The sequence below is a fragment of the Zalophus californianus genome, chromosome 15 (genome assembly GCF_009762305.2).
Source record: "Zalophus californianus isolate mZalCal1 chromosome 15, mZalCal1.pri.v2, whole genome shotgun sequence".
Classification (NCBI taxonomy): domain Eukaryota; kingdom Metazoa; phylum Chordata; class Mammalia; order Carnivora; family Otariidae; genus Zalophus; species Zalophus californianus.
The window spans coordinates 53008434-53021685 of record NC_045609.1 but is presented as its reverse complement, the minus strand read 5'-3'; the positions used below and the strand labels follow the sequence as shown (position 1 = coordinate 53021685).

Sequence of the window (13252 nt, the reverse complement as noted above, 5' to 3'; positions counted from 1 at the left end):
TAATAGGGCTGTAATTTTCCGTTTACACCTGGCTTCTGTGTCATCAGAGCCCTATCCCCACTGCTCCATATTTTAAGCTCCCAAAGTGAGTTTTCTAACATTCATGCACCAAACTCTGCCTCAAAGCCCACAAAAAATTGCTGTCAATAAAGAAGGAATCTAGTTATACCACATAAAAGAAAATGCAATTACTAGGGATGACATCAAAGTTACACATTTTAAGCCTTAAGACTTTTTAATAAAACCATTTGTTTTATTAGAAGAAAACTACACTTGCATTAGTTAGTTACCAAGGGATGAAGCTCAGAATCCATTGAGGCTGCTGCTGTTTCAAAAACTTGCAGAGAATTCACCAATTCTTGGGCAGGACCATCTCCCTTTTCCAAGAGGGACTTTCCATCTATTAAAATATATTGATTTAAGTGTGTATCACCTTGCAAATAACTTTTCAATGTCCTACTCAGAAAAATATGTACACACCAAAATTATTTATGTCGATTGTATTCCTCAATGGACCAACCATAGCATCCCAGAGATGTGGCAACTTCACTGCCATTTCACCACCAAAATGCTTCACTATAGTCGTCAAGGCAAATTCAGCTCCTCTTCGCTGTACCAGATAGGGTTTCTGGGCCTAAAATGAAATGTTAGTTGATAAAGCAGAGTTCTTAAAAAAGTATAATGGATTTGAAATTTTATTAAGAGAATTTAAAAGTCACCATCTAAGAATTCATGGTGTTACCATTAACCAATTAAGCAACTATAAACACTTTTATCACTATAAACGTCTTTTAATAATTAAATTTACATGGGCATAAAACCCCAAACTAGGTTTTTCCAGCCAAAGTAAAATACTTCTTTGGAGCTGAAAAATAAGGAAAAGAAGAACATGCAGTTTCTAGAGAGAGTCCTAAGTGACGGTTTTTTCCCTTCTCCCTGCCCCAAAGAAACTTACCAGCCAGGGAGAAGATAAGGAGATAAAATGATCTGTCCTTTTATTTATATTCACTTAAAGGATCACAAGAGTAATAACCTCTTACTTGGCAATAATTTCATTATAATACAAAAAAACCGTCCCTCCAGAAAGAGGCATATATTTTTACAATCATTTTTTAAGTAAAGGAAGAATTATGTAAACCATAGAGATATAAATAACCAAAATCACAGTAAATTTTTTATTAAAACTATTATGGGAAGAATAGAATCAGTGAAAAAAACATTCATTCACAGAATATTTTAAAAGAAATACAGGTAAGAAGGTAAAATTTTTATTTAAAAAAGAAACTTAAAATATATATTTTACAGTAATATATCAGACCCATGTCTTTTAGCATTGATAGTTTACTGGTGAATTCAGGTAAATTTCTATGTCATGCCAACCAAAGGAGCTACCTAGAGCATCATTCCACCATTAATACTGTGACTATAAACATTTCAAAAAACACTTTTTAATTGTCCTTAAAGAAGACTGTACTGTAGACTAGTACACCAATGAAACAGAAAAGAAAGCCCAAATACATACTCACATATATGAAGCATGATATATAACAGAAGTGCCATTATAAATCAGGGAGGAAAGAATTCAATAGTGGGATAACTGGCTGTTCATATGGAAAAATAAATTTAGATCCCTACCTCATATCACACATTTAATAAATTCTAGGCTGACTAAAAGTCAAGCAGGTGATAATTATTTGACACTTATAAATAAGTATCAACAGGGGCACCTGAGTGGCTCAGTTGGTTGGGTGTCTGCCTTCGGCTCAGGTCATGATCCCGGAGTTCTGGGATCGGCCCCCCTGCCATCGGGCTCCCTGCTCAGTGGAGAGCCTGCTTCTTCCTCTACCTGCTGTTTCCCCCCGCTTGTGTTCTCTCTCTCATTCTATCTCAAATAAATAAAATCTTAAAAAAAAAAAAAAAATTGAGTATCAACAGAAATTTGAAGAAGTTTAGTTTTTCTGGATCATGTTGTGGGGGTACTACAAAAGGTTAATTCCAGTTCTATCACTTAAAAATATAAAAATGTAGTAATGGAGGCTCGGGGCGCCTGGGTGGCTCAGTCGTTAAGCGTCTGTCTTCAGCTCAGGTCATGATCCCAGCGTCCTGGGATTGAGCCCCGCATTGGGCTCCCTGCTCGGCGGGAACCTGCTTCTCCCTCTCCCGTTCCCCCCCTACTTGTGTTCCTGCTCTCGCTATCTCTCTCTCTGTGTCAAATAAATAAATAAAATCTTAAAATAAAATAAATTTTAAAAAAACGAAATAAAATAACAGAGGCTCATATGACAATTTAGCTCTCAATCTGTAAGGTATCTGTTTAAAAATCAGAGTAATCAGAAAAACCCAAAACAACTGTTTACCTCATCAAGTTCAACAAGGATATTTCCACTACTTCCTGCAGGAAGATCTGCTATTTGAGCTTTTACTGCTTTAGGGGTAGGACCTCGCCTACTTGTGATAGCAAAAGCAGCTTTCTGATGCCTGTAGAGTGTAATTATACCTCTGTGTTTGGTGACTGTATGGTGCATCCCATCTTTTTCAGAGTTGGATCCTAAAAGGAAAAAAGTTAAATAACTTTTTAGCAAATATAGGTGACCAAATGCTTCCTGCTCCAAAAGACATACAACATATTTTTAAAACTATGTCTTTAAGCCTCAATTTTTATAAGCCGATGACATTTTCTTTAGCTAATGAAATGGTAACAAAACAGTCAATAATTTACAACATTAAGTTAAATGTTTTGATATTTGCATAGGACCATACTTAATATAAAATTGTAGAATCATGTTAACAAGAAATATGACATGAAAGAATGATTTTGAGCCTTCAGTGAAAGTATATATTAATTTTTAAAAAATGAATGACTGCTTCTAGGCATAAAAAGAAACAATAAAAACTTACAAGCAAGTTCTAAAAGAAATGTCCACAGTCACCATAAATTCAGAAACATTGACCACTGCAAAATATTACTGGCTCAAATAACACTAGGGGTTAGCAGGGGGAGGGGAGGGAGGCTGTTACCCTATTATAGTTTTTTTTTTTAATTTTTTAATGTTATGTTAATCACCATACATTACATCATTAGTTTTTGACCCTATTATAGTTTTAAGGGTATTCAAAATGCCACTTCCTCTTTCAGTTTGTTCACTTTTAAGACCTATAACTGTGCCAAAGTTGTAAATTTATTACATTTTAAATAATCTGCTTTTCCAAAATCTTACAAAGAAACAAAAGAAATCATATAGGACTAAGGCATGTAAAGAAACATTGGTCCTTGACACCAGCCTGAAGAGAGCAATTCTTATTTTCCAGATGAAATCAGAATGGCTACGCATTATTTGCTAAAGGCGAGTTCACTTGTTAAGACATGCACTAAATTAGAGAAACCAGAGTTTTATAGGAAGAATTTTTATTCAACATTTGATACAATTAAGTGTTCTAGCCCAATAAACAGTAAAACCTTATAATGATGGTCTGGAAAGAGAGGGAAGGGTTAACACCTGTCTTATCATATAAGGTTTCAGTCATCTAATATGAAGTATCAGGTCTTTTATGAATAGTTTGAGTTTAGAGGGTTATTTGATTACCAATATATGCAAAATGGGAAAAAGCTCTAACAAACTGGATTTGTGTTTAAATGATGCCTACAGTAAATGAAAACAAATTTAAATGGTTAATTCTCTACCCCAAATGTAGGTTTAGATATATACCTTTAGAATTGTCCTGGCCACTTTGTGTTGGTACTGGACATGTGACACAAGGAGTTAGATAAGGGTCCACACAAAGTGAGCTACAGAGGTTTTTAATAATTTTTGAATTGGGGCAGGGTGTCCTTGTTGTACACTGCTGAAGTAGTTTTGCTATGCACTGAGCTGCATAGTTTTGCACTAGTGTATTCTCTTCTTTTTTAATTGTCTCCATTAATGGCTTTATGATAGGATTTAATTTCTCTGGAAGCTGCTGCAAACTCACAACTGCACATGCAGCAAAAGTATGCACTCTCAACTGCAGCACTTGCCACTCCTGGTTGGTCTCTGTAACTGTCATGTGGACCTGCTGTCGTTTACTATCTAACTGCTGTAACACTTGAGGATTTAAATCGAAAGATGATGTGACTTCATTAAAAACAGTAGTGACCTATTAAAAAAGAGAAATTAAAAATCATTAATGACATCAATCCCAAACAGTCTGTAAACTAAAGGGCAACAGCAAGCTTTGTTTCAATTTTAAGTTTCACAATATCTAGTATTATTTTAGTATTCAGTAAACTAAATAAATGTCTAAAACCTCCCAGCTTTAAACTTTAATCTGACTTAACATTAGCACTGTATTCTTTTAGTCTTCATGCAACACCATCACAATACCACTGACTACATTGTCTATGCTATGTCATACACCTGAAACTAATGTAACACTGGTGTGTCAACTACACACACACACACACACACACACACACACACAGAGTCTACTGAGATGAACAAAATTACCTATCCCTTAAATATATCTAATAAGTTTAAGAGAAAATTACATGGAATGCCAACACAGTAGTTTGGTGAAATGAGAAACCTATCAGCAAATATAAACTAAATTAAGGAATACCAAATCTCACAAACCTCCTTTCAGGGAAAAATATTCTTCCCAATTTAAAAACTTTTGGGGCAGCTATTGCTAAGTGGCTAAGTGTTGTTAACTGGATTATTTTCTTTTTTTTTCTTTTTTTAAAGATTTTATTTATTTATTTGAGAGAGAATGAGAGACAGAGAGCACAAGAGGGAAGAGGGTCAGAGGGAGAAGCAGACTCCCCGCTGAGCAGGGAGCCCGATATGGGACTCGATCCCCGGACTCCAGGATCATGACCTGAGCTGAAGGCAGTCGCTTAACCAACTGAACCACCCAGGCGCCCAACTGGATTATTTTCATTCTTTCTTTGACCTCCCTTCTCGTGAAAATGCCCAGGGGTTGGGGGGGGGGGCATAAAAAAGGGAAAGAAACTGGTGCAATAGTCATGAATACCCTGTGACATCAGACAACTTTACAAGCCACATTAAATGACTGTTTAATACATCTTTAACAATTTTGAGATATAATTTACATATATAATATACACATTAAAGTGTACAATTCAATGATTTTTATTCTATTCACAGATTTGTACAACCATCACAATTTTAGAACATTTTCATCATCCCCAATAAAAAATTCATACCTATTAGCAATCATTCCTCATTTCTTTCCAGCCCTATGCAACCACTTACATATTTTTCTATCTTTATAGATTTGCCTATTCTGGACATTTCATACGAATGGACTAATACATAATACAGTATGTAATCTCCTGTGACTGGTTTCTTTCATTTAGCATGCTTTCAAGGTTCATCAGTGTTGTAGTGATGAATGTGGTATTTCTTTTTTTTATAGCGTTTTTTTAAGATTTTATTTCTCAGAGCAAGAGCGAGAGCGAGTAAATGAGCAAGAGAGAGAGAGAGCACAAGCAGGGGTAACGGCAAGCAGAGGGAGAAGCAGGCTCTCTGCTGAGCAAGGAGCCTGATGTGGGACCCTGGGATCGTGACCTGAGGTGAAGGCAGATGCTTAACCGACTGAGCCATCCAGGTGTCCCAAATGTGGTACTTCTTTCCCTTTTCTTGCCAAATATCCCACACTATATGGATATATACCACATTGTATTTATCCATTCATTATTTGAAGATCATTCCACCCTTTAGTTACTATACTGAATAATGATTCTGTGAAGATTTATGTACAAGTTTTTGTGTGAGCATGTTTTTTTAATTACCATCTAAAGATTGTGTGATGGCTTACATAACAAAAATAGTCTTCTTGTTTGACAGGTAACTGTAATCATTTAGAGGCTCTTATAAATAGATCCAGTCTGATGAATATTAGTCAGAGAAGCCTGTAACACTGAAGAACCCTTTTTTTTTTCCCTTAAATGGAGAACCTAAATTTTTCAGACTTACAAATAATTCTATTATGGACAAGACTGATAATACTGGCCTCTTATTATGAAAAACAAAACAGGCACACAATTAAGATCTCCTTTTATGATTATAAAATACGAAACTCTTTAAATTGAGCTATATCTACTTGACCTTGTCCATTTGCTCACTACAAAGAAACACAATCACATACCAGCTTATACTTTCCACTTCATTTTATTTGAGTTCTGCATAAGATTTATCAGAAACAGGACTTCACTGATAAAAGTTTGACTGTCCTAAATATACTATGCTTCTGTCAATTTTCAATGATTCTAAGCTAAGGAAAAGCTTTCCAATCACCCCAAATTAATTCGTTCACTCATTCAACAAGAATCTACTGAAAAATACTAAAAGATGAGTAAGACCCAATGTCTTCATACACTCAAAAAATGTAGAGAAAGATATATAAGTAAACAAGACAATGTAACATATAACTGAGGTAAGTGCAAGTTACTGTGGGACACATGGGTTGCTTAACTCTTCTCAGGGGATAAGATTAGTGGAGCCTTGCCAGATGAAGTTAACACTTGTGATTTTTATTTTTCTTGAAGATTTTATTTGAGGGAGAGAGTGCGCATGCGCTAGCAGGGGGAGGGGGCAGAGGGAGAGGGAAAGTAGCTCGAGCAAACTGTGCTGAGCATGGAGCTGGGCATGGGGCTTGATCTCACAACCCTGAGATCATGACCTGAGCCAAAACCAAGAGTTGGATGCTCAACCAAGTGAGCCACTGAGGCACCCCTTGTGATGGGGTTCTTAAAGAATGGGTTAAGTCTGGAGTTGTAAGGACATCTTGGCAAATGAAGTGAGGTGGTAAGTGGAAAGTGAGGCATTGTCCAGGGAACTGAGAACAGCTGATCATGGCCTGAGTATAGGGTGCAGATGGAGGAACGTTAAGAGATAAACCTGGGATAAACACAGAGGGTTGAGGGCAGGGAATTCCTGACAAAAGAAACAGGAGCTCAGACTCAGAATTGAGAATGAGTGAGGCACAGGAAGTGAGTGAGCATGGTACACTTCTGCAAGGAAAAAAGCTAACTATGCTGAAGGGGAGGAAGTTTGAGAAATAATGAAAAGAAAAGAGATGACAAATTTAGAGAAGGTGTGAAAAGAAAGAAAGGAAAAAACTAAAATCAAGGAAAACAAAAATAATGTTTTTAAGCAGGGGAGGGATGCCTTCAGAGTGGAACTAAAGGGCTTTACAAGTCTGGCACAACATGGAAGATGAAATGGACCAGAGACCGCCTGCAGCCTTAGAGATGAGTCAGAACCTAGTCATCAAGTACTAAGGCCCTTGACCAGGTTGTGGCAATGAAAACCGAGAAAAGATAAACATATGAAGCTTTCTTAAAGGAAATGGTAGCAAGATTTACAACTGTAAAAGGCAAACTGAAAAAGGCATTTTACTGTTAAAAAAAATTCCAGTTTTGGTTGTGTTAAGCTGAAGTGACAGTGAGCTATCCACCTAAAAATCCCTAATAGAAGAACTTCAAGAGATCAAGAGAAGAAAGCATGGAACAAGGGTAAGAACTAAATTGTGAGAATGGTGACAAAGAAAGATCTTAGGGAAATGTTTATATTTGGCAGGTAAGAGAAAAATAGGGAGTCAATGGAAAGATTAATGAAATAGCTGCTCTAAGCCAAGACTAAGACTAACCTTTTAAAATTGCCCTAAATAAATAAATAAATAAATATTTGAAAATTGCCCTTGCTGGGTGGGGAGGTGGGTGAAATAGGTGATGGGGATTAAGGAGTGCACTTGTCATGATGAACACTGGGTGATGCACAGAATTGCTCAATCACTATATTGTAAACCTGAAACTAATATAACACTGTATGTTAACTGGAATTAAAATTAAAACTTTTTTTTTTTAAGTGAGCCAAGACTCGTATTTTTCTTTGCCAGTACTTTTAGGTCAGATATAATTTACATAGAATGATCTGCACATAATTTACAGAGATCAAAAGTATAAAATTTGTTGATACACCCATGTAACTACCACTCCCATCAAAATACAGAACATTTTAATTCCCTAGAAAGTTTTGCCCCTTTTTAGTCAACCCCTCCCCCAACCTGCTTAAGAACCAACCAGTTTTCCTATTTCTATCTTTCTAGGTTAATTTTGCCTTTTAGAACATCATATAGATGGAATTTTACAGTATGTACTCTTGTATGCAGGCATAAAATAAAAACTTTAAAGTAAAATAAATAGCCCTTCCCTCAATACTTTCTTCCTGAGATTCTGATGTACTAGGTCAAAACCACTGGACTAATTAAGTCCATAAAACAGAACAGTAGTTTCACTGAAGAGTAAGAGGTTTGAATAAGAAAAGCCTGAAGTCATTTGATAGCTTTACATTTATTTAAAGATTTTATTTAGTTTTTTACTTTAACGAGAGAGAGAGAGCATGTGTGAGTGGGGGGGAGGGGGCAGAGGGAGAGGGAAAAGCAAACTCCGTACTGAGCACAGAGCCCGAAGTGGGGCTGTGATCCCACGACCCCAAGATCATGACCTTAGCTGAAATCAAGAGTTGGACACCTAACCGACTGAGACACCCAGGTGCCCCTGATAGCTTTAAAAGGAAAACATTTCCATAAAAAAGCAAAAAAAACAAAAAACAAAAAACAAAAAAACCACCCCAAAAAAACACCAGACCAAGTGGGACTATATCCATTATTGAGAAATAATGAAAAGAGATGAGGAATTTAGAGAAGGTGTGAAAAGAAAGAAAGGAAAAAAACTAAAATCAAGGAAAACAAAAATAATGTTTTTAGGCAGGGGAGGGATGCCTTCAGAGCGGAACTAAAGGTCTTTACAAACCCTTTGCCCCTCCCCCTACTCAAACACACGCACGCATGCTCACGCACGCTCTCTCTTTAAAATAAAAAAATAAAATCTTTAAATAAAAGTAAAGCTATCGAATGACCCCTTCTTCAAGCTTTTCTTATTCAAACCTCATTGCCACAACCTGGTCAAGGGCCTTAGTAAAGCAGGGGCGCCTGGATGGTTCAGTTAAATGTCTGCCTTTGGCTCAGGTCATGATCCTAGGGTCCTGGGATGGAGCCTTGGCAGCCTCAGCAGGGAGTCTGCTTCTCCCTCTCCCTCTGCCCCTCCCCCCTCAGTCTCAAATAAATAAAATCTTTTAAAGAGGGGAGGGAGGCCAGGGTGGCTCAGTTAATCGTCTGCCTTCGGCTGGAATCATGGGATTGAGCCCCATGTCAGGCTCCCTGCTCATTGGGGAATCTGCTTCTCCCTCTCCCTCTGCCCCTCCCCCTGCTCCTTCTTTCTCTCTCCCTCTCTCTCTCTCTCAGATAAATAAATAAAACCTTTAAAAAATAAAAAAAACTAAAAAGCTTCTGCACAGGAAGAAAACCACCAACAAAATGAAAGGGAAGCCTACTGAATGGGAGAAGATATTTGCAAATCATATATTTGATAAGGAATTAATATGAAAAATATATAAAGAACTCATATAACTCAACAAAAACAATCTGATTAAAAAATGGGCAGATGATCTGAACAGATATTTTTCCAGAGAAGACATACAGATGGCCAATAGGTACATGAAAAGATGCTCTATAATCCCACTCACATCAGGGAAATGCAAATAAAACCACAATGAGATAACATTTCACTACCTACCGGAATGGCTTATCAAGAAGACAAGAAATAACAAGTGTTGTCAAGGATGTGGAAAAAAGGGAACCCTTGTGCACTGTTAGTGGGAATATAAATGCAGCCACTATGGAAAACAGTATGGAGGTTCCTCAAAAAACTAAAAATAGAACTACCATATTACCCAGCAGTGCCACTTCTGGATATTTATCTGAAGAAAATGAAAACACTAACTTGAAAAGATATATGCACCCCTCTGTTCACTACAGCATCATTCACAACAGCCAAGATACAGAAACAATCTAAGTGTTCATGGATGGATGAATAAGGAAGATGCAGTATATATCCACAATGGAATACTACCTTAGCCATAAAAGAGAATGAAATTTTCCATCTATGACAACATGGATCGGCCTGGAGGGCATTCTGCCAAGTGAAATACATCAGAGAAAGACAAATATCTTATGATTTCACTTACATGTGTAATCTAAAAAACACATGAACAAATAAAGCTAATAGATATAGAGAGTAGAATGGTAGCTGCCCAGAGGGGAGGGAGGTTTGGAGGAGGAGAGCAAAATGGGTGAAGGAGGTCAAGAGGTACAAACTTCCGTTATAAAATAAATAAGTTATGAAAATGTTATGTACAACCTGATGACTAAAGTCAATAATATTACCATATTTGGAAGTTGCTAAGACAGTAAACCTTAAAAGTTTTCATTGTAAGAAAAATAAAATTAAAAAAAAAAATTCCCTCAGTAGGGAGGGAAGACAGACTGATTTCATTCCAAGAAGGCAAAAAAAAAAAAAGAAGAAGAAAGGGGGAAATGGATAAATTATAGAACAGCAAAAATCAGAAAAACAACTTTATAAACAACTTTAAAAAAAAGCAATTTTAGCTTTTTCTCACAGGTAAGAACAAAAAAATTTCAACTATTTAATTTTCTAATTAGAAAAGGGGATAAGACATGAAGACTGCTCTTTCACAGGAACCAACACAAGTGAAGTGATTCAGTTTCTGATCCTATAACAAGGAAGAACTCATTTACACCTAAGTTCAAGAACCTATTAAGTATATAGCTACAGTAATCAAGACATTGGTGATGGCATGAGAGACAAATAGACTAAGCAAATGGAGTATAGAGACAGATCTACACTTATCATGCAACAGATTTTTGACAAAGGTGCCAAAGCAATCCATTGGGGAATGGAAAATCTTTTCAATAAATGATGCTAGAAAATAATGGTTATCTTTATGAAAAACAATTCAATTTGTACTTCACACTATAAACATTAATTCAATATGGATGACAAATCTAAACATAAAAGCTAGAACTGCAAAGTTTAGGAGAAAAATGTAGGTGAATACCTTCACAACTTGGAGATAAGAAAAGGTACTTTAGGTCAAAGAAAACAATAACCATAAAAGAAAACAACTGATAAACTTCATCAAAATTAAAAATATCTGCTCATCTAAATAAAGACACCTAAGAAAATGAAAAGGAAAGCCACACACTGGGAGAAAGTATTCAGAAAGCATCTATCTTACAAAGGATTGGTATTCCAGGATACATTTAAAAAAAAAAAAAAATGGGTGAGCCTGAGTGGCTCAGTTGGTTAAGCATCCAACTCTTAGTTTCAGCTCAGGTCGTAATCTCAGGGTTGTGAAATCAAGCCCAGTGTCGGGCTCCGTGCTCAGCATGGAGTCTGCTTAAGATTCTCTCTCCCTCTCCTTTTACCCTTCTTGCCTCGCGTTCTCACTCTCTCAAATAAATAAATTTAAAAAAAGTCCTACTACTCAATAATGAAAAGACAACCTAATTAAAAATAAACAAAAAATCTGAACAGACATTTCAGAAAGGAAGATCTACAAATGGCCAATAAGACATAAAAAAAGTGTCAAACATATTAGTCATCAAGGAAACACAAAGTAAAACCATACCAAATGTTGATGATGATGTGGAACCAGAACTCACACATATTGTTGGTTAGAAGGTAAAATGATATAGCCACTTTGGGAAAAGGTCTGCAATTTTTTATAAAACTAAATGAACATCTACCCTATGATCCAGCAATTCTACTCATACATACTTATCCAAGAGAAATGAAAATATAGGTCTACAAAAAGACCTGTATAAGAATGTTTATAGCAGCTCTATTCATAATAGCCAAACACTTGGAACAGCCCAAGTGTTCATCAACGGAAGAGCTTAACTGTGGTGTATACAATGGAATAAAACTAATCAATAAAAACAGTGAATCACTGATACACATAACATGGATAAATTTTAAAAACATCATGCTGAAAAAAAATCTTATACCAAACAGCACAGAGTGTATGATTCCAATTATGTGAAATTCTAGAATCAGCAAAAGTAATCTATGGTAGAGGAAAAATCAGAATGGTTACTTGAGGGCAGGGACAGGCAGGGATTGTGAAGTGGTGATGGTATATCTGCAACTTGATACGGGTTTGGGTTTCATAGGTATATCCATCTGTTAAAATTCATCAAATAGTTTAAGATTTGTGTACTTCATAGTAAATAAATTTAACCTCACAATAGAGCAAAAAACAAATACTGAATTTTAGTTAATGATATATATACATGCTGAAGTGTACTGATTTCTGCAACTTACTTAGAAATGCATCAAAAAAATAAGATGGACTGATGGCTGGATAAGTAGATAGCTGCATATATATGTGATAAAGCAAATTTAGTAAAATGTTAACTCTGCAATCTAGCTGGTGAGTATATGAATGTTCACTGTGTAATTCTCTTCTTACCTTTTCTTTATGTTTGAATATTTTAAGTTGAGAGAGGGGATAAGAAATACTCAGGAACTTATATAGAAACAGTTTTTTCTATACTCTGACAGTTTTCGTGGTTTTTTTTTTATTTGAGAGAGAGAGCTCATGTAAAAGCAGAGGGTGGACAGACGAGGAGGGAGAGAGAAAGAATCTCAAGCAGACCACATGCTGACTGAGTGCAGAGCCTGATGCAGGGCTGACCTCAGGACCCTGAGATCATGACCTGAGCCGAAACCAAGAGTTGGACCCTTAACCGACTGAGCCACTTAGGTGCCCCTCTACTCTGCCAGTTTTAAGCAAAACTGAGAAATGAACAAAAAATGGAACAGTTTCCTCTGATAAAGGTATACTGGTTTGTTAGAATCTGAGATTTAAAGAAAATTCCTTCCCCATCCTCTAAGTTCAAAAAAAGTCAATAGAATGAAATAACTTTTCTATAGGGTATGGGCAGCAGGCTATCAGGCCATGGACAGATTCAACAAATTAGTGTTTTATGGTAAACATCACATGAAAAATTTCTAAAATTTATTTCATGCTCAATTTAAAATTAAGAAAGTCACTTCTTTACTCACCAGGTCATTAGCTTGATCTATTGTAAAAACACTGTTGTTTACTCTATTACCAACTTCAATATGTGCATCAGCTAATGATGAAATAAGCTGTTTACACTCATTCTGCATTCGCGTGAATGGAACGGCAATTTCATCATAATACAAATGTTCTGAAAGGATATCAAGTAAACGTGGCTGCACAGCTAGGGTAACAGCTTTACACTCCTAAAATACAACAGACAAAAAATATTCAGGGCAAATATATAAACATAATTCTAGAGA

At 36.2% G+C, this 13252-nt stretch overlaps 1 protein-coding gene across 3 annotated transcripts in view; it reads right to left on the bottom strand.

The window, feature by feature from the left end:
- The window catches only part of BTAF1 (B-TFIID TATA-box binding protein associated factor 1), a 104425-nt gene that overhangs the window by 36361 nt on the left and 54812 nt on the right, over positions 1-13252 (bottom strand). For all 3 annotated transcript variants that reach the window (XM_027596213.2, XM_027596214.2, XM_027596215.1), the window contains 5 exons: positions 12992-13195; positions 3708-4134; positions 2358-2548; positions 481-634; positions 291-400 (listed from right to left, as the gene is read on the bottom strand). In XM_027596213.2, coding sequence (XP_027452014.1) covers positions 291-400; positions 481-634; positions 2358-2548; positions 3708-4134; positions 12992-13195 — 1086 coding nt within the window. The remainder of the gene's footprint in view (positions 1-290; positions 401-480; positions 635-2357; positions 2549-3707; positions 4135-12991; positions 13196-13252) is intronic.